A 22,318-nucleotide genomic window follows, 5' to 3' on the forward strand; every position below is an offset into this window, starting at 1 on the left:
GAAAAGATCTTAAAGGGATATGTCAAGAATCAGTATCGACCGAAAGCTTTAAGTATATAGTGATATATTGCAGAAGAAGTCATTGAATTATGCTCAAGTTATATACCAAGTTGTGAACGAGTAGGAGTTCCTAAAAGTAAACATGAACGTAAATGTGAAGGTAAGGGTGCTCGAGGAGTGAAGATTGAAAGTGTTAGTAGAAAATAAATTGATTAGAGCCATTTATACATCTTAAACAACATTGTGAAGTGATTCTTTACATTTTGTAACATAATGATTAAATCAAGTATGCACACCTACAAATGAGTAAAAAATGCACACTTAATTAACATAACAAAACTTTCTTACCATTTTTTAGGAAAAAGGTTTACATGATTCCAAATGTTTATGAAACTCTATTGAAACTAACTCATGGGTCGAATACCAATATCATCATATATGGCGATTACTACATAAACAATTATTGTTTCTATTCAAAGATGAAAGATGACAAAAGTAGAGCTCAAAATAATGGAGTTACGCTTCAAGATGAGGCTATACATTTGCTAGTTCTAAGGACAAAAATCCAATTACGACACCCATGAGTTACTTCGAAATAATTCTAGTTTTCAAGTGTAAATGGGTTCATAACAATTCGAGTGTAGGGATAAATGACCTCAACTTTACATTGGTGGATTTTAACAAGATGAGTTATACCAATGAACCATTTATTATGGCTAGTAAGGCAAGACAAATATTATGTTATTGATCCAACCTATCAAAAAGAGTTAGTCGTATGCGAAGGAAAAAAAATTGAAAATAGTAAAAATAATAAGAAGATAATAACATAAAATAAAAAACTGATGGGCTGGCCCATTTACTCTCTTTTAGATCAGAAACCACTAGGGTTTCTTCTTCTCAAACAAAGGGAGCAGCCTAATGGTCACCACCACCTCCTCCAACAACCCCTGCACTCTCTATGACCTACCACCACCACCTTCTTTCATCGATGCCGCAACAGCTCCAACCGCACCATTAGCGGTGCCACCATGCTTTCCGGCTTCACAGCCATCGCCACGCCCTTTACCTTGCTCTTCTCCCTGTACAGTGAGTCAAGGTGGAAATAAGGGCACATTTTCTCCGCTTGTTGTTTTCCTTCACTTTCTTAAAGTACTTGTTGATGTTCTCCCACTTCTCTTTGCACCTTTTCGCGTTTCAGTTGTATTTTAGCTTCTTCATCGAGGATGAGATCTTCTCCCATAGAGGACCTTTTGGTTCGTTCTCCTGATACTTTGCATCTAGGTTCGTTCAAAGTGGTAGAAGGCGGGGAATGAGGCAACTTTCCCTAATTCTAATTTGAAAAAGAAACCCTAAAAAGGGATTTTATTCTGATTTGAAAAAAAAAAACCCCTAAAAAGGGATTTGGGCTTGGCCTAATTTTAAAGCATATTAAACACAAAAGAAAATCTAATTGATAAAAAAATAATTAAAGGATAAAATTGTAATTTCATTTCTCTAACGGGTAGCGGATAACCGCGGGTACGGATAGTGTGATACCTGAACCTGACCCGTTAACAAGTGGGTATTAAAATACCTGCTATCCGCGGGTACTAAATACCCGTGGTGGATTTTATCTGCAGATATCCTTGGATACAGATTTTTTGGCCATCCCTACGTATAACAGACAACACTATGAAGAAAATAAGACAAGAGTGGACAACATATCTATTGGAACGATGAAGTTAGGATCCATAATAGCATTAGGACTTTGTTTGAAAACTATCTAGGATAGATTTTGATTATGAAAGTTTTAGTTTTGTCTTAATAGTTTTAATTTTGATAGCTTTAATAATATTACATTTTTTATTATTAGCTTTAGTTTTAATATATAATCTGTGTTGATAATTTTTTTAAGCTATGCTGAAATATTTTCTACTTTTTAAGTTTAGGTAAATTGTAAGTATAAGTAAAATTTTATAAAAATGTAGCATTTAACGTCTGTTAATATCAAATGTTGTCCAATTTTAATTTAAAATAATAATTGAGTGTCATTGTGTTGTGGTATTCATTGTTAAGGAATGTCAAACTCTCACATGACCTATGTTTTTTAATACATATTTTCAACTTCGATGTCAATTTGATTTCTTTGAATAAGATGTTAGAATTTTCTCTTACATCAAAAGTGAAAAATAACATACATCAAAAGTCATTTTCAACTATTATGAATGTAAGGCCTGAAAAAAAAAATAAAAATATAACAAATAGTGTGCACATGTGGCAGCATAGGATAGGTTGAATAATATTAGTAAAGTAAAAATACTTAACCTTCTAAAACTCACATTTAATTTGTGTTTCTGAAGAACAGTTCCTTCTTTCCTTTCAAACACTCTTTCTTTTTCTTTTATGCTTTACCACTCCTTCATCTCAAACTCAGAATTTTAATCCTTGGCTTGTGGAACAGAAGCTACCTAGCTAATCAGGGCTTCAAGAGCAACAATTCTACCGTTCGAATTTCGGTTTCTTGTAGTGGGTAAGAAAAACCCCTTTCTTCCCTTTCACTTAGGGTTTTAATCATGCAACAAAAATCTGGGTGCATGTGAACCATTTCACGTTTCTCAAATTTTTAGCTTCTATTAGGTTCTAAAAATTTTATTCTATCATCAACTTGATGATCTATAGGTACCGTAAGGGTTTCCATAGGACGCGGGACATCTCTAGCCTTCTTGAACTTGGTTGTCTACACTAGAGGTAAGGGGAGTTAATTTAATTTATTTTGTTTGATTGAGTTTTGGTGAATTAGTTTTTGTTTTGTGTTGATGGATATGTGGTTGATTGCTTTGTATGATTTTGAGTGCATTGTTTAGAGAATTTGAATGAGATTGTGATTATATTTTAATGGTTAAATATGTTGTGGAAGTTGGTGTACGTATGAAGAAAGTTTCAAGAATTAATGTTGGATGGATTATATAAACGATGTATGCTTTGTTATGAAATTTAAGAATTGACATGTATTTGAATGGATATTGAATTGGTTGGTATATAACATTGTATATGATGATATTAAGGGTATGGAATTATTTTAGTAAAGGTGATATAATTGTATGAAGCATTGGGAAATTACCAAGTGAATGGGTTGGTAAGTTCACTTTTAGAATACAATTGGTGTATGATTGATATTAATTAGAATGGGTGCAGGGTTATAAAACTGGGAGCATTTTGATTGGTTAGTTTAACATTGGAAGTGGTTTATTAAGATTAAAGAAAGTAGGAAAAGTAGGAAAAGTGAAAAAATGTTGCAAGGATTTATTTTAACTTTGAATATCTATATAATTTTATTTTTTTTTTCTCTACTGTCCAGTTTTTGTTTAGTGCCGTAGGTACAAAGTTTTTGAGAAAAAAAATCTTTGTTGTTATTGCACTTAATTCCTTGTTGTTTGGTGTTGTTTTGGCTGCTGTTATTGCACTTAAATCATTTGCTGTTTGCTTTCAAAAAAAAAAAAAGCTTGTTGTTAGGTGTGATAGTGATGTCATTGGGCCTGTTCTGGAAGCCCGACCCACTTCCCTTTTTGTCTTTTATTATCTTTGTTTCCTTTCTTTTACTGTAACATGTACGAATACTTTCTCTCTGCTTTTGTTCTCTGCTTTTGCTGTCAAACACGAAAGGGGTTTTTCCCTGCTTCCATTCACTGTTCTACTTCTTCATCTTTGCGTGTAAGTTTCAGCTTTTCCTTTGATTTCTTCTTCTTCATCTGTTAATTGTTTTTCTTCCACCATGAATTGCATTATTTGTGCTTTAATTGTATGTTTCCTGAACAATTGCATATACCATTCTGATATGGTATCATAGCTCTTCCTTTGAAGGGCTCTGTTGCGCGTTCTCTGTTCTTTTCTTTTTCTCTTCCTTTTCTTTCTTCCTCCGTCTCTTTTCTTGTTCTCTTTACCATGACAGAAGCCAACAGTTACCTCTACCTTCATCCGAGTGAAAATCCTGCCACTGCTCTTGTCTCGCCCGTTCTTGACGATGTGAACTATCATTCTTGGAGTCACTCGATGCTGACTACTCTAAGTGCCAAAAACAAGATTGAGTTTGTTCTTGGTAATCTTCGTCCACCTACAGCAGATGAGCCCGAACACGCTGCCTGGATTCGAGGGAATAACATGGTTGTGTCATGGCTTGTCCATTCCGTTTCTACGAACATTCGTCAGAGTATAATTTGGATGAACAAGGCTTCTGAAATCTGGGTTGATCTAAAGAACAGGTTCTCTCAAGGAAGTTTATCTCGCATCTCAAGCCTTCAACATGATATCGCTACCCTTCATCAAGGTGACCTCACCACTTCTGAATACTTTACCAAACTTCGCATTCTGTGGGATGAGATTGAAAATTTTCGGTCAGAACCTGTCTGTACCTGTAAACCTGATTGTGATTGTCAAGTTTTGAAAATCTTGAAACAAAGAAAGCAGGAAGACCAAGTTATGCAGTTCTTACGTGGGCTTAATGATTAGTTCACCAATGTTACTTCTCATGTGCTCCTTTTGGATCCCCTCCCAGACATCACCAAGGTCTTCTCCTTAGTGGCTCAGCAAGAAAGACAACTTTCTTCCGGAAATCTGGTTGTCACGACAAAGATTCAAGATAACAACAATTCTAATAATGTCACAGCTTACACCGCTTCAACCTCTTCCACCGCTTGCAATTATTGTGGGAAATATGGGCACAGTGAAGCTGTTTGCTACCGGAAAAATGGTTTTCCTAATCAAGACAGAAGCTCCAGAAACATTCAGAATAATAGAAGACACTGCACTCATTGCAATAAGAGTGGCCATACTGTGGACGTCTGCTATAAAAAACATGGATACCCTCCAGGACATAAACCCCACAACAGGAGCGCTCAGATTCACCAAATCTCCGTTCAAGAAGACAATGGAACTTCTAAAGACAACACTTCTGACAATACTGAATCAATTCGTCTTACATCACAACAGTTCCAAATCTTGGCTAATCTCTTCAAAAACCACCATCTTAACGACTCCTCTACTTCAGCCCAAGTTCATCACATTGGCTCTGTTTCTGCTAACCAAGCCTTTTCAGGTAATATCTGTCCTACTCTTACCTCTAAATCTTTTAAAAATAAATGGATTCTTGATTCTGGAGCTACAAACCATATAAGTGTTTTGTTAAAAAGCTTTTCTTCTTATAAAAAAATTAAACCTATTCAAATTGCTTTATCCGATGGTACTATTGTGTCTTCAGAGTATTCTGGAACTGTTAACCTCAACCATAAGATCCAACTCTTTGATGTTCTTTTTGTTCCACAATTATCATTTAACCTTATTTCGATATCTAAACTCATCTATTCTAATAATTGTGAACTGATTTTTTCCTTAGATGGCTATACTATACAGGACATTCAGACCAAAGAGAAGATTTCTATAGTTAAACTCACTGGTGGCCTATATGTTTCAGATCTTTCCTCAAATTTGCCACTGTTTGTTCTATTAACGATACTGTAAATGATACTGGCCTATGGCATCTAAGATTAGGACATCCTTCTGATATCAGATTGCATACTCTCAAACTGAAATACCCTTTCATTGTTCATCATACTCCATACATGTGTGATACAATCCATATAAAATAATTGTTGTTTGTATTAAAAATTCTGCACAAAACCTGGCTGTTTTGGAGGAAATTTATATATCAAAAAGCTGTTGTTTTTATACTATTTTTTTTTTGTTAATTTATGTAATTTGATTTACTGTTTCAGCATTGTTTTAGTTATTGTTTCAACACTGATTCTGTCCTATTTTAATTACTATATCTGCTGTTAAAATATTGTTGTTTGCTTGTTATTACTGTTTTAAAAACCTTGCTTGTTTCAGTATAAAAAAAATACTGCAGAAAATTAATTGATGTTTGTTGTCAAGAAGGTTTGTTGTTGTTGTATTGGCTGTTTTCTGTATTTTTGCTAGCTGTTTCAGCACTTAAATCATTGTTGTTTTCTGTACTATTGTGGACTGTTTCAGCATTGTTTTCTTTCTGTTTTACACTAATAAATTCTACTGTTTGGTGCTGTTTTGGGACACTATTTTTACTGTTTGCTATTTTTTTTTTCACAATACTGTATCCAATGCTCGATGTTTGAGTTAAAATTATGGACTAAAATAAAAGGAATTACGACATGATTAAAAGTCTTGATTGGTGTGAAACTTTGAGAGAAATTATTGATTCAAGAGGTATATCCTGTGAATTAAAGTGGTCGGATTGAATATGAAAGTAAGATCTCTAGGTGAGATCATTTAGTGTATTGAATGAATGTAAGAGGCTTCCATATGGGGGTTATCCCTAACACTCTAACGGTCTTTCATTCTCACTTAGAGAGGATTGACGCGTGTGGTGAGAGTAGTGGGAGGTCCTAGGGTAGGCGCTATCACTGGAGGTCTATTCCGCGGTAACGAACTAGCCTTGTGTGTGGTCGGGTGAAACCCCTCGGCAATGGCTTTGCAATGCAGTAGAGGTCACCACAAGTGCACAACCCGTCCCAGCTCTACATACATTCTAAGTTCGGACGTGTCTAGAAGTCTTAATATGATAAGATGCTTGCTTTGATGAGTTTTATGAAAGTGATGTCTATGTTTATGATAACTTGCAATCTCGTGTGTGTGAATGTTCTTGGAAATATTAGATTGATTTAAATTGAATTGTATGTTTGTTTGAAACCTAGCTCACCCTTGCATTTGTATGGTTGTATGTGTTTGCCTTTTCCCTTGCGATGATAATCCAATCCTTTGGATGTGAGCAGTAGGTGATGATGTGCCATTGGAGTAGGCGTTGGAAACCGAGGAAGATCCAGCCCCTAGTACTTAGTGTTTTATTAGCTCCTAGCTTAGATTATCTCATTTTGGAATACCCTTAGTACTTATATATTATGAATCTGTATTTTGGAAAACTTCTTAGGCCTCTTTAAAGTTTAGTTAACCTTGCATTTTGGAGAAGCCTTGTAAATTTGTACTTAGGTTCCTATTCGTTTTAAATTTCCCCTCTATTTAGGATGACTGTAACTTATACATATACTATCATCTACTACTCTTACTGCTTTCTTTTATTATAATTGTTGCATTCTATATCTATATACATAGCTATATATTTTGGGATGTCACAATGAATATCTTCATAATATTTTACTATTTTTAAAATATTGTGATATAATAATTTATTATTTAAAATTTGTAAGGAATTATAATATAAAATTAATTATATAATATATTCAAGATATAAAATTTTATTATCTTCAACTAAAAAATTGTTTAATATATTTGTTTATTGATGCTATAAAAAACATATAGATACAACATTATAAAAAAAAAACTTCTCAAGATTTAACTCTCTTATATTTCATATACTTTTTATCCTCTCAAATCTCTAATTTTTTTTTTCTGACATTAGATATATGAATTTTTTCTGTTTCTCTTTAAAACACTGTAATTTTCTCTACCAAGAGACATCGTTCACCTTTTAAAAATTTCATAGAGAAATCGCTAAGCTCTCTCAAAGACACACGGAAAGACTTCTCATAGTTTTGGTTACCTTAAAAAGATTGTTTGAAATGATAATATTTTTGTTAGGTTCCTTTCAATTCAGGAATTGTCTCTGTTTTTGTCACTTTCCGCCGACACTTGATTGCAGCATGCAAGACCATGCACTCAAGGAGACAAACACGTATGGTTCTCACTTTCACTGCATCTTGCAGAGATATCTGATAAATTTTAACTGCATTAATTGCTTCTGCAGATCATCCCATTGTCTTGGAAAAATTACCCAATTAACAAATTTCATTCATTTCTCAGAGTATAAATGTGAAACTTATATGCAACCATCTCCACTCCCATTTTCACTTCAATGCCAATTAATATTCCACCTCCAATAATGCCACTCAACACCAATATCTTCTCCAAACATCAATAATATTAATTTTTATATTTTTAATATAAAAATAAGTGAGTATAAATTTCACAATAAAAAAATTAAAGTTGTCAAAACGGATAATCTAACTCGGCTCACTACAGGTTGGTCACTTAGTTAGCTAATTTAACCTGGCTCGTTTTTTAACGTGTCAGAAAAATTCAAACACGGCTTAACTTATTACGGATTATGGGTAAACGAGTTAGTTCATTGACTCACTTAATTACAATTTTCTTAAATAAAAAAATTACAAAGTTTTTATAATTCAAACCTAAACAAATTTCACTCTCAAATTTAACTTCCAACATGGATGTTTAATTATATTTGAAAATAGAGAATCTAAATAATTTTTTCAAGCAAAAAAAATAATAAATATTATTTTATAAAATTTAAATTAAATTTTAATAAAATAAATTTAGGTAGATGGGTTGTGGACCAACCCAACCCACCACGGGTTCAATCTGCATGAATTGGATTGAAATCTGACCTATATAAAAAGATACAATTTTTTTTAAATCCAATCTGACTCAAACCTGTGACGAACCAAGTTGACCTGTGACCTATTTTAACAATTTTAATATATATGAGTGTAAATTTGATAAATGAATTTTATAAAGTTAAATTAATCGATTCTGAGAATTTTAATATTGTAATTGACCTTATAATTATTATGAGAAAAACGATAAGAAGAGTATGGAATGGTAGTTATAACGTAATAATAATATTATGATGATGATAGGACAATGAATTGGTGACAACAATATTATTAATGAAAATAGACAAAGTGATGATTAGGACAAGTTTGAAACAAAAACGAAAACAATGATGAGAAATGATGTTGCAGATAATGGTAGATGTGATGAAGAGGTGTTGGAAGGTTGTTGAATCTACTAGCATGAACTTTCACTAAAGTCATCCCTTAAATTACACTCTTCTGGACATGATAAATGATAAAATAAGAAAATTTTATTAATCATTATTTCTGCAGATGATTAATTTGTATCAATGTCAGTTAAAAAAAATCAAATTAATTTATTCTTATTATTTTTATAAAAAACTTTGCTCATCGCATATAAAATTTTTATGATCAATATCATACATACATTAGTGAAAATACATGTCTACATGTCTGTTTATTTTTTATTGATAAAAAATTAATAAACATGTAATTATAAAAAAAATATAAATAATTTTTATAATTTTATCATAGATAAAGTTTATTTATTTTATAAATACTTTTTGTTATAAAAAATATTGTATTTTAAAATATGATTAATTTAAAAAAAATATATCTAATTTAAAACAAAACAAAAGTCACTCGAATATTAAGATTCATAAGATAACTTTTATATATTATATATTCTTTAACAAACATATCCGATAGCAATATTTATTTACTTTTAAAATTAACAAACCACTAAATTAAGTGTAAAATCAATCATATTAAAACAGAAATCTCATATTTTCAACCATAAATAATGTATACTAACACCATGGTTTAAAGAAAAGAAATCCCTTAATTAAAAAAAATAATAATAATAATAATGAGTTGATGGAAAGAATCCATTAAACAAGTAATAAATGAATACAACAAAAAAGTTAAGACATTTTATATATAACTAAAAGCAGTCATTAATATTACATCTAAAGAAAACATTTCTCTTGCACCATCATTTTCAAAGAATAAGCTTAGTCATTTATTTGACATATAATATGAAACACATGGCATGAGTTTATAGCATTTGTTGTGAGATGAGCCAAGTTGAATATCTGTATATACACTTCTATTTCTCTTCTTCTTCTTTCTCATCTCTCCCAAATATTCAGAATGCTTCCTTATCATACCCTTCAAGAAGCAGAAGTTGCCCTAGGAAGAGGACTAACCCTTGCTGAGACAATATGGTTCAAATATTCTGCAAACAAACCTGATTTTCTGCTTCATTGCCATAACTCTCTATTCTTGTTGCTCTTTTATTCTATTGCTCCTATTCCATTCTTATTGATGGAGCTTGGTGCCAACCACAAACTAAACAAACATAAGATTCAGCCCAAAGTGAAAAGAACATTCTGGGAAATGTTCAAATGCTACAAAGATGTTGTGCACACCTTTTTCATTGCAGTTACTCCACTTCAGATCATTTCTTATCCCACCATAAAGGTAACTTCTTTCTTTCTTTCTTTCGGAGCCTAATCTTCATATCATATCATGTTAGTATAAAGATTTTTGCATTTAATTGCTTAATATTCATTCTAAATATAAGTTAAACATATTTAACCATTGAATTTATTAAAGCTATCATTTCCTATGTTAATTAGAGCTGTCAAAACGGGTAATTTGGCCCGACTCGGTCCACCACGGGTTGGTCACTTAGTGAGCCAACCCAACCAGACTCATTTATTAATAAGTTAGAAAATTCGAACTCGACCCGATCCACCACGGGTTGGTGGGTAAACAAGTTAGCTCACTGGCTCACTTAAATACAATTGTTTTAAATAAAAAAAATTATAAATTTTATATTATTTAAATCTAAACAAATTTCAATTCTAAATTTCACTTCCAATATGGATGTTTAATTAATTTTGAAAATAGAAAACTTAGATAATTATTTCAAGTTAAAAGTAATAATAAATATTTCTTTATAAAATTAAAATTAAATTTTAATGAAACAAAATTAGGTAGGTAGGTTGGTGGCCAACCCGGCCTACCACGGGTTTAAATGAGAAATTTGACCCGCATAAAAAAATACAATTTTTTCAAATTCAACCCGACCCGAACCTGTGATTGTAACCCATTTTGACATCTCTAACTCTAATGTTAATGTTGTAATCCAATCTAGTTTACATAATTCTTAAAATAATTATTGCAATCTGAATTTTAAAAACATTCACATAGATGATTTGAATATTTTCTAATATATAAAATAATTTATAATTAGATAAGATAGGAAATAATAAATACAGTGAATGCAATCTTAGACTAATAACCCTTTTAATATAAGTTAAACATATTAACCATTAAATTATTAAATTATAAGATGTTATGTTAATGATGCATACAAGAAGTAAAATATTTAGCCATAGATTGTGAATATGTGAAGTTTTTGTTCCTAATCTGAAAGTAAAACATTATTAAGGTTTGAGGCCAATCATAAGACTCTATCAAGTGATATTTTCATTAATATCGTAACCTTTGAAAATAATTTGTTCGTATAATATTTTTTTATTGTTCTAATTTATTTTTCAGGCTGTAAAAGATAGTTGTATGAACATTAATTAGTTCAGTAAATAATGCGTATTCAATGGTTTGAGAATTAATTGATCTATTAATATTTCAGTATGGTTGTTCAAACCATCAATTCATCAATTAATTTTTCAGTAGGGTTGTTCGACTAAAAGAAATTAGTTTATTATGAATACGTAAAAGTTTAGTGATAGTTTTCTCATCAAACCAATTCATATTTTTTTTAGGAAACTACTTCATCTGTTCTCATATTTAAGAAAAGAAATATATATATATATATATATATATATATATATATATATATATATATAAATGATGTAATTTAGTATAATAATTTTTATTTTTACTTTATTTAATGACTCTTCTTTAAAAAAAAAAAATATAACTAATGTCTTGTCTTTGGTTGCAATATTGTATGTCTCATCTTTCTATGTAAAACGCAGTTGTTTATTTTTTATTTTTTTTTTTACTAATTTAATAATAAAGACATTTTAGGTAACAAAAAATTATTAAAATTTAATGCAATTTAATTATCTCTCTAATTTATGTGATTTTTTTCTTGTAATATAAATGAATAGACAAAAACATCAATATCCAGGTGTAAGCATGAATCCAAGTGGTTTCATTAAATTTCAATCAAATCATAGACTTAAAAAATCTAAGGAAAGTGTCGCAGTCACCAACATTCCTCTAAAGATCTATATATATACCAATGATTGTAAACAAGTTTTATTCACAAATTAAAAATAAACAATATATACACCACTTTTTAATCAATTTTATTATATTAAGACAGGTAAAATAATTAATTTAAAGGCAAGTTAAAATAAAAATTAACATTTTTGAAGGTTGAGAATATTATTATTGTTTTAAAAAATAATAATTGTATGTGTTTAAAAAAATAGGTTAAATAACCTTTTTCTATTTCATTATTATAATTTTTTTAAATTTCCTCTCTTTAATTTGAATGATTTCAATTTGATTTTATATAGTTTTTTAAAATGAATAAATGATTTTATTTATAGTCATGTTATGGTTATTAAAATGTATCATTTGTTAAGTTTATACTGCCTATTATTATTTTAACATTCTCATTATCAATTTATGAAAAAAAATATATATTAACTTTTTCTTTAAATACATCAAATCATCAACATGTGAAACAAAGTGGTAGGTGTAATTTACTTTGCATTTAAATGGAACTTTGAATTTTATAAACTAATTATAATTTGCTATATAAAAGTTTACAGCAACAAAAGAAAACAAAATATTTATTAATAAAATTTTATAAATTTGTGGCTCGTCCATGCCTAAAGAAAAAAAAAAATATAATTGGCATTAATTATAATTTTTTAATTCCAGTTTACAATATGATCTGCTTTAACGATCAGATTTTCTTCAATGTTAACAATATAAAGCAGGACATGTGAGCCTATGTTTTATTTATAAATTAAATATAAATTCATGATTTACATTTAAACTAAAAAGTACTTTTAAATAAGTTCTACTTCTTATATCTAAAATCTAGAATTCCAATTATAATCTCCACTACTACATTAATTTGTGAAAATGGATGGATAGAATCAATAAACTAAATTAAATTAAATTTTAAAATTGATTTAAATCTCTAAGTCTTATTGAAGTAAAAGTAGTTACAAGAATAGAAATGAATTATAGAATGATTAAAATAAACTTAACTCAAATTTATCATTTTTTTAATGAATTAAAACATTTTGTATAATATCTGTTGTTTCAGTTATCTATGATAATCATGTTCGGTATTGACACAATCACTCTAGTTGAGACATTGAAAAGTACCATTTATTTCAAGGCTTGAAACATGGTCCCCTCTAAACTTTTTATTAATTTTTTTTAATAACATCTGCTTCATTAAAGTTTGATTGCCAAATAATTGTTAATAATTTTTTAGTTTTTATAATTATGTACATGTGTAAATTTGTTTTTTTGTAAAAATTTAGTCACACATTTAGTTTTTTTAAAAAAAAAAATCACTAGTTTTAATTTACCATTAGTCGATCGATTATGTGTGTATATATATATATATATTTTAGAAAGTAGGATATGTTAACGTAACTATAAGTGATGAAAATCATATTTTTTAGCTTAAATATTAATATTAATGTTTTAAAAAGTAGGTTATTATTTATATGATATATCGTGTTGGATCAAATTCTTTTAAATTGAAAATTTAAAAGATAAAAAAAAAAGTGATATTAAAATGATGTAAGGGTTGAAATTGTAATTTTTCTTTTTCAGTGGATTGGGATCAGAACTGGTTTGTCACTGCCATCGGGCTGGGAATTATTTTGGCAGATATTAGTTTACTTTGTCATAGAAGATTATTTGGGCTATTGGGTTCACAGGATGCTCCATTACAAATGGGCCTATCAGAAGATCCACAAGGTTCATCATGAATATTCGGCACCAATTGGGCTATCGGCACCTTATGCACATTGGGCTGAGATAATCATATTGGGTATCCCCGCATTTATTGGCCCAGTACTAGTACCAGGCCACATAACAACCTACTGGTTATGGTTCATTTTGCGCCAGCTAGAAGCCATTGAGACTCATAGCGGGTAATTATTTTTTCACCAGATTTCTTTTTACACCCTTATAATTTCTTCCTGCACCTCATAAATGTTAAAATTTCTGCTTTGTCCTTATCACTCTAAAGCTTGTCCAATTTGGAACAAGCTTTTGAATTCAATAGTCACTTACAAACTATCCCATGTGAGTTTTTCTTTTTGGAAATTACTTTCAAATTATATAATATGGAATTGATTTTTAGCATTACTATTTCCAGTTAGTGATTTTATGTTTAATTTTGTTTATCACACACTCTTTTTCATGAAATTCCAAATATAACCTTCGTCAAATTCTTTTAATAATGCTCAAAATACATTATCTTATGACATGGTTAAGGTATGATTTTCCTTGGAGTTGCACAAAGTTTATACCATTTTATGGAGGAGCAGCATTCCATGACTACCATCACTATGTTGGTGAAAAAACTCAAAGCAATTTTGCCTCAGTATTTACCTATTGTGACTACATTTATGGAACTCATAAGGTAACATTCATCTTTTTTAAATAATTGCTTTAAGTGTTAGTTAATGTTTTTCTTTTTTTTATATATATAAAATATTGGAAATATTCAATATTTCAGTAAAAGATAACTCATCATTGTACTGATAGGGTTCCTACACCTTATTTTTGCAGGGGTACCAATATATAAAACAGAAGGGAAGGGAAAATTCTACTTACACCAAAAAGTACAAGATGAAGTAGCTGTGTTATGCTTTCAGCTTTAAAATTGGCTATGTGGTGAAATAAATATGTGGTGAAATAAATAAAGATAATGATACTTAGACAACATTGTTTTAACAACATTTGAACATCATTTACGTGTCATTTTGTGATTGGTCCAAAATTACTCTACAATCAATAATAATAATAATCATAAATACACCAATCACAGAATGACATATAGATAATGTTCAAATATTGTAAAAAAAAATGTTATGTAAGTATCATCATCCAATAAATAAAGAAATATAGTTTAAATAAATAACTTAATTGTTCTCTATAAAACTTAACTATCTACGTATTGTGTTCGAATTTATTGATTAATTATATTTATATTTAACACAATGGAAACATACATTGTGTGGTTCAGATTTTCTATTTTCTACCTTTACGCTAAAAGGTTTTTATACACAAATTTATGTGTTGTTTATAAAACTAATAGGAACACCGTATTAAACAATATTCTAAATATTGATTGATATAAATGATAGTTATATGTGTACTTTTAGTAGATTAATAATTTATTTATTTCCATTAAGAAAATTATTAACTTATTTCAACCTCTCTAGATATTTTAGTTTAATCCAATAAAGGGAGTTAATTTACTTATGACAGTTTATTAATTGCTTTTTTTTTCTTTTAAATTATTCGAGCTGTAACAACTTAAAGGTTAAAAAATTTAATAAACCTTTAAGAAGATATATTTTTTACTCACAAATATGTTTTCAATTCAACTTCTAAAATAATTTTCATTTAGGTGTACAAATACAATGTATAATTTTCATACCATTTTAGCTCCATAATTATTGAGTCTGTACTTCTTTCTTTTATTTACGTTTAACCTAAACAAGAGTTTAATAGTTCTGTTGTGGACTTGTAGCACAAAAATGCATGAAAATGATTTCTTTTAATGACATAAACTGTAGTCACTAGCAACACGTCCATTATGTTCTCTCCCACAGCACTAAAACACTACCTCACCAGCACAACCAAACCAAACCCAACCCAACAACATTATCTATGTATGTGTCTATAAATTATTTATCACAAAAATTCGGAAATGTACAAGTCTAAACAGGCATCAACTAAAGGGAATTTGTATCATTTCAGCTCATCATAGTTTCTCATTCAACTTTCAAAAGATACCATGCAGCTCTAATCAAATTGTGAAGAGAAACTTTTGAAGCATCTGTCTTTAATGGAAATTAGTTGTCAGTGCGAGCATAGGCATGCTAATGATGGCAGTTGGTGCACTAGCTCGGTGGTTTAGGATGAAGGTATAGACGGAGATGCCCACAACTTTACTTTCTTGTCAGCACTGGCTGTGGCTAAAACCAAGACTTTATCATTTCCTGTAAAAATTTGTGCCAATAATGGAAATTTGTTAAGAACACAGTAAATTTTAGGTGAAGGACCAAAAGGAATGGAGTCAGATTTGCGTCATTACCCATTGGAATAGCTTTAGGAGACCACGAAAGGCAAGAAATGTCACCTGCAAATGAAAGCAATAATCAAGGACAGGAAGATCACAGATAGAAAATTACTTTATATGTTGCAAGGGAACAACTAAAAGAGTTCATGATTGGACATACTGTCATGGGCTTTCTCAGCTGTATCCAAAACCTTTCCAGTATTAGCACATAGCCACTGCAATGTGGAACCATGGGTTGCAGCCAAAATTTTTCCATCCGGGGAAATACTAAGGCGGTCATAGTGCAAAGTAGCACCAGAAGAATCGCGAAGAGGAATAGGGAACACCTTCAGTGTCTTAGGATCCTCATCAAGGTGATATCGAACTTCAGGAAACAAGGAAAATAAGGTGAGATGAATTGAATTAATTAACAACCTAGTCCCTAAGACATCACATATGAACATTTGGATAAGAACCCTACTTGCCCAAACCCCATATGGAGGAAATAATACCACTGACTGATCAAATAACAAACCCATTTATCAGGTCAAATAAATTAACACGCACAAAAGAAAACATGTCCGTTTTCAGCTATAGAATCTCATCAAAGTGCTGTTTTGAATTCTTTATTAATAGCATGAGGCATGACCAAATATTCTTGTCTACAATCTTTAAAAGTATTTGCAACTGCAGTCGACACCAAGAGTTTGCTAGAAAAATAAAACCACTTATATAAGTAAAAAAATAATCATCTTTCAAAATGTGCTCACCATTGATATTCCATATTCTCATTGTACCATCCTTGGATGCAGTGATTATTTGCTCAGAGTTCGGTGTAAAGCATAACCAAGTCACAGCACTCTGACACACAAGTAATAAACATATAATCATAATAGTCAATATTTTAATGCAGGCTTGCCTTCATGAAAATTGTTCATGCACATCATGCTCATGAAATGCCCATTGACCCAAGATATTCTAATATAATACATGAAATATAAGACTACTGCATAAAAAGTATATGAAAATTAATCTTTAGTATACCTTTTATATAAACAGAATAGCAATGCATTAGAAGGCAAAAAAATCATCTTTGAATTTTTTGGCTTAAAAGTCTATATATGTATAAATGGGAGGTTAAATTAAATTCTAAGTCACCCCAAATAATAATGCTAACCTTATGCCCCTTAAGCTGCATAACATTTAAAACTTCCTTGGCAGATCCATCCTTCGCATAAACAATCTCCCAGACCTGCCAAACATTGTAAACAAGAAAAAATGGAGAATACATAAAGCAATGTTTAAAAATAGAAGCAGTAACATTCTGATAAACGTTGCCAATCAAAAAATATAATACAAAGCATAGTAATGAATAATGGTGTATTGAGAAGCTCCCTGAGGTCATCTAACAAATTGTTAGACAACTGTATTCTTTTCATGTCAAATACAAATTACAAGTGATTGCAATATTATATTTAATTTGATTTATTCTGGCTTTCACAATTTGTATGGTGCAGTTTCAAGTGATATATACTTGCTGCTATCTTGGTTCTTGAATAGGCAAAGTTATAGACAGATTATAAACAAAAAAGACTTAATTAGTAATTTGGTCCCTGTATTTAGGTTATGATTCACTTTGATCCCTATATTTTTCTTTTTAACTCAATTGAGTCTCAATATGTTTTAAATAGAGTTAATTTGGTCCTTTCCATTAAATTACCATTAACCCCATTTGGAAAGTGTCACATCCCCCGTTTTATCTCCTTTTTGCTTTAAGTAAAATATTCTTCACAATCCCTGCTTTTTTTGTTTTTCTACCTAAATAGATGAAACAGACTAATTAGTTTAGTTTCTAAAGTAAAGTTTTTTCCACAAATTCATTTGTCTACACTGGTCTTACAACATTAGAAATCATTTGGCTAAAACTGTTCATTGACCAGGGACAAAATTAAAATAAAAGCCGTTGTGTATACATATATGTGGAGAGAAAGAACAGTGAAAAAGGAAGGTGATTGGATATACGCTTAAACTTCAACCCTAGCTGGTAAAAAATAAATCTTAACGGATACGTCTCACTGCATAGTACTAGTTGCCCCTCTATGGGTGCACACATGATAAATAAGTAATTCAAAGAAAAAAAAAAAAAGAAATAGATCCGCGCACTAAACCTCACCTTCACATCTGCAGTAAATGCTGCTGCGGCAATAAAACGACCATTGGGTGATATAGCAGCCATGTTATTTTTCAATTGATTTGTATCCACATGACCAACACTCTTCCCGGTTTTTCCATGCCAAACAATGATATCAGTCCCTGAATTAGAAATCAAATTTAGGATAGCTTAGAGAAAGCCAACATCAAGTATTACATTTCAGCAAAAATACACTGACAATAATTTCATTAGCAACTTGAATTAAAAGTACAATACAGTGACTTTGATTTATAAGCAGCATAAATCTCACACCAAATCCAAATTTTAGTTAACAATTAAATTTTAGTTATATGTCAGACGGTATGGGTAGCTCAGATGTTTTCAGTATTTAGTGGTGAAATAAATATGTAAAAAGGAAACATAAAAAGAAATGTATGATCTACTTAAATCATTTTATGGACCCTTCCCCATATAAGGATTTATTTTCGTGCAAGCTACATCTGATTAAAATTGGAATTCCCTTCATAATCGCAGCATACTATTAGGTGAGAAGACCCTGAATATATAAATAAATTATGACAGACAGACAGAACATTTTCTTAGATTCCAATGGGAAATGGTATCGCAAAGATACCTTCTGAACAAGAGGCAATAATTGTACTTCCATCACCACTGCCATAAGTTGCTGAGGCTCCAAACATGGTCAATATTGACTTTTTATCATGAACTTTGTGATGCTCCCACTTAATTTCTGGTAGAGGAAGTTTTGTTTGTTTATTTTCTGAAGATACAGGCTTCCCTTCTCCATACATATATAATGAAGAACCAGAAAGAGTATAAGATGACACAACAATGGATGACGCATCATCAGAAAACACAACAGCTGTTGGATGACCACCAGCAGGTAAATTAATCCTTAGAAACCTGCAAAAGAGTAGAGACAATAAAATTTATGCATATGAGGTATGATTGACATTTACTTTATATGATGTCCCAAAGGCTTTTAAAATTCACATACTTGAAACTTTTACTTGAAGCATCATCCAACTTAAACACTCTCACAACTCCATCAGCGCAAGCTGTTTGCACAGACAATATAAAGTAGGAATGTAAGAAAAAAATTCCACATAATGCTTAATTGCTTGAAGAGGTGAAAATAAATAAAAAACAGAACCATAAGAACAGGAAGGAATCTTAGCTCAAAGAAATCTACAAAGGAATTTAGAAAACAACAATGATGGTTGAAAAGTAAGAGTCAATATAAGTGATCACTTTGAGACAGTAAGGAACATTAATAAGGAGGCTGCAAATGCTGAGCACTACTTTCACGGTTCCTTCTTTGTCATTGACTAGAGTTTGTCTTAAAAAAAACAAAATTTAAACCTAATTCAACTTTACAAAATCGGTTTGGTAACATGAAGTTTTCATCTACTTATATATTATAATTTGATCTTATCTCTAGTCAATATAGGTTCTTCAACAGTTTGTCCACAACTTCAATGATATACCATTGTCTCTTAAACATGTTATGGCCTATGGGGAAAAATATTTTTATGGCAGCTCAGGTCATGGTATTTTAAGTACATATAGTTTCTTTTTGTGCAGAAAGACTGCTTGAGTCAGCAGCGTTTTACAGCTATTCGGTCCTTTGGTTTTGGTTTCGTTATTATGACAGGTAATATATTGTCACCTAGTATTATTTTCACTTATCTACCTGATGAAGTTTCTTGTTTAACAAAGTATTCAGAATAATGAACATATCAACAATGAAGTCAAGATGGGTTTTTCTTTTTAGTAGAAAATAAGTATAACAAGAAATTTTTAATTAAAGACGCACATATGTTCGTAGAAATGGAAATGTTTGTACATAGATCCATACTTCCATGCAAGCGCCAAATTTCGTACCCATACCTATATCCTATGCATACCTGTATACCCCTGTCTGAAAACATACTTGATTTTGGCTAAATGAAATATGTTTTCACTTTTAACATATCTTCTTTTGACAAACTAATAAAGTAAAAAACTATACTACCAATATTAATATGAAAAACTTCACAAAACCTCTAGCATTAATAAAAAATGCAACATCTAACTCATATTCACTACCACTAGGTTCCAAACCCAATTGTCACCCCATGCTTCTTACCCACATTGTAGGATTCTTTGAGTGGACATACTAGGAAGAGTTTGTTCAAAACCTGGGAGTTGTAGATCCGATGATTCCCAAACCATGAGCCAACCCATACACAAGAGACTTGACACCACCTCTAATCCAAAACCTTAAAAGAATGAGTTTATAGGTCTTTCTTCTCATATATTGCTCAACCCACTCATCTGCACTCAATGGGGCACTCCCAACTCCACACTTGAATTCCTCACAATCTCACCCATGAATGTGAGTCTCCATACATTACAAATTCCCTCTCTATCATGAAAGTGTTCTACCCATGAGTCCTCCACTCAGTAACACTTCCCACATATGACGCAAATTGTTGGGTTTCTCGAGTAGACATATTGAGGAGAGTCGACACAAAACTTGAGAGTTATTTATCCAATGAGTCCCTCCCGAGCCATGAGTGAACCCATGAACAAGAGACTTGACATCACCTCTAACTCAAAACCTTAAAACAATGAATTTATAGATCTTTCTCCTTATATATTGCTCAGCTCACTCATCTCCAATCAACGTGACTCCTGACCTCACACTCGTATTCTTCACACACTTCATAATAGTCTTAAAAATTGAGTTTTAAGTCTAAGGGTCAGTTTTGACCAGCTTTCCATGAGCACTTCTATTTTGGGAGAGAAAAATAAGAAAAACAACGAATGAGTTTCTCCATGAGTTAAAACTAACTAACTTATGGACTAGAGGTTACACAAGAGAGTTTCCACAAATTTGCCTATACACAAGCTATGGAGAAACTAATTTTTATGTCTGTTCCTATTTTTTCCTCTTAGAAGTGCTTATAGAGAAATCTAAATAGGCCCTCACTCAACCCACAAAATGGACTTATACGGTAAAAGTTATTATCCACTTATATACTATATTGTGAAACTATCTCTAGTCAATTATTCAATAATCTCTGGTCAATCAACACATAATGCACAGAAAAAAGTGAACTAAGAAAACACAGATCTTACAACTGAGGAAAATAAGAGGCACAAGAGAAGTGAACTAAGCATGGCAATGAAAATTGACGAATTCATCTTTAAAAGGAACGGTATTACACCTGTTGCCAAATTACGTCCATCGTGGGAGAAGCATATCCCTGTTACCGCATCACCATGGCCCTTCAAGGTATTCAAATCCAACGGATGGTGTCGCTTGTTTTGATCCTAAACCCATAAAAGAAACCACATTTTCTAAACCAAAGCAAACAAAACACGGAAATGAGAAGGAGTTAAGAACTGGAAGCTACCTTGTCGGAGGAATGGGGTTTGGAGAGAGGCTTCTTGGGAAGAGGTTTGGAGGCAGGGTTGGGATTGGGATCGAGATTGGGTTTGGCGATCGATCGAACTTCGGATTGGCGCTTGCGGAAGTAGGAGTTGAAGAAGAGAAAGGCAATGATCGCACCCAACACGAGCGAAAGCGCTACGATGGGTAACGCTGGATCCATCTTCAGAATGAAGAAGAAGAATAACAAGAACAACGACTAGAACAAGGGTTTGATTTTGTTAAGGTTAATGCTTAGTGTGTGCGAATGTTGTTGCTGTAGCAGTTGCACGCGTCGATTCCTGATCAAACCGTGGATTTGCGCGTCGTGCGCAGAGATATGCAGTTTCAATTTGCATACAATTTTTTTTTTAATGATTATATAAAAATTAAAGTATTAAGATTTATACAACATTTTATGTTTTGTAATTTGATTTAAAATAGATTTATACATTATAAATAAAAATTACAGTAGTCAATGAAAAGTAAAATAAAGTTTCGAACAAAGAAAATAAACTAATATTTTGTTCCTTCAATTTCTTTTGAGGATTTTCAAATTTTTAATAAATTATTAATTCTAATTTCATGTTCGTATTTTATAGTAATAGAAGTGGCCCAAATTTGTGAGACCGGCCCAATACTCTTTCCGAACCCAAAAACAAACTAAAGAAAGCAAGTGTCTGAGAGGCTTTCGCGAGAAGCTTATGGTGTCAGAGAGGTAGGTGGGAGATGAGACCGAAAAGCACGAGTGAGAAAGAAGGAGAGCTCCGAGAAGACTCCATGGCGTTTCTGTAGACAAACGTCAA

The 22,318-nt window shown here is 31.3% G+C and overlaps 2 protein-coding genes across 2 annotated transcripts; one reads left to right on the top strand and one right to left on the bottom strand.

The window, feature by feature from the left end:
* The first annotated feature begins 9,669 nt into the window (after positions 1–9,669).
* LOC106779599 (methylsterol monooxygenase 1-2) lies at positions 9,670–14,817 on the top strand. Its single transcript, XM_014667741.2, has 4 exons — positions 9,670–10,100; positions 13,461–13,783; positions 14,130–14,277; positions 14,427–14,817. Exons 1-4 carry the CDS (start codon positions 9,771–9,773, stop codon positions 14,493–14,495), a joined length of 870 nt encoding a protein of 289 aa, XP_014523227.1. The 5' UTR covers positions 9,670–9,770; the 3' UTR covers positions 14,496–14,817.
* A 582-nt stretch (positions 14,818–15,399) lies between these two features.
* LOC106779588 (transducin beta-like protein 2) lies at positions 15,400–21,843 on the bottom strand. Its single transcript, XM_014667726.2, has 10 exons — positions 21,499–21,843; positions 21,310–21,415; positions 19,095–19,155; positions 18,711–19,000; positions 18,098–18,237; positions 17,102–17,176; positions 16,695–16,785; positions 16,106–16,309; positions 15,961–16,005; positions 15,400–15,865 (listed from the first exon to the last, which is right to left on the bottom strand). The coding sequence occupies exons 1-10, from the start codon at positions 21,694–21,696 to the stop codon at positions 15,780–15,782; spliced, it is 1,296 nt and encodes a 431-aa protein (XP_014523212.1). The 5' UTR covers positions 21,697–21,843; the 3' UTR covers positions 15,400–15,779.
* Between the last annotated feature and the right edge of the window lie 475 nt (positions 21,844–22,318).

Source organism: Vigna radiata, unplaced genomic scaffold, assembly GCF_000741045.1.
Source record: "Vigna radiata var. radiata cultivar VC1973A unplaced genomic scaffold, Vradiata_ver6 scaffold_360, whole genome shotgun sequence".
Lineage (NCBI taxonomy): Eukaryota > Viridiplantae > Streptophyta > Magnoliopsida > Fabales > Fabaceae > Vigna > Vigna radiata.

Bases quoted from the DNA above. Each gene is read 5' to 3' on its own strand.
- LOC106779599 (XM_014667741.2), top strand. From the start codon at position 9,771: ATGCTTCCTTATCATACCCTTCAAGAAGCAGAAGTTGCCCTAGGAAGA. The intron at 10,101-13,460 runs GTAACTTCTTTC...TTTCTTTTTCAG, and splicing joins TTTCTTATCCCACCATAAAG to TGGATTGGGATCAGAACTGG. The intron at 14,278-14,426 runs GTAACATTCATC...TTATTTTTGCAG, and splicing joins ACATTTATGGAACTCATAAG to GGGTACCAATATATAAAACA.
- LOC106779588 (XM_014667726.2), bottom strand. From the start codon at position 21,696: ATGGATCCAGCGTTACCCATCGTAGCGCTTTCGCTCGTGTTGGGTGCG. The intron at 19,156-21,309 runs GTGTAATACCGT...CTGTGCAAACAG, and splicing joins TGGACGTAATTTGGCAACAG to CTTGCGCTGATGGAGTTGTG. The intron at 15,866-15,960 runs GTAATGACGCAA...AAATTTTTACAG, and splicing joins TCCTAAAGCTATTCCAATGG to GAAATGATAAAGTCTTGGTT.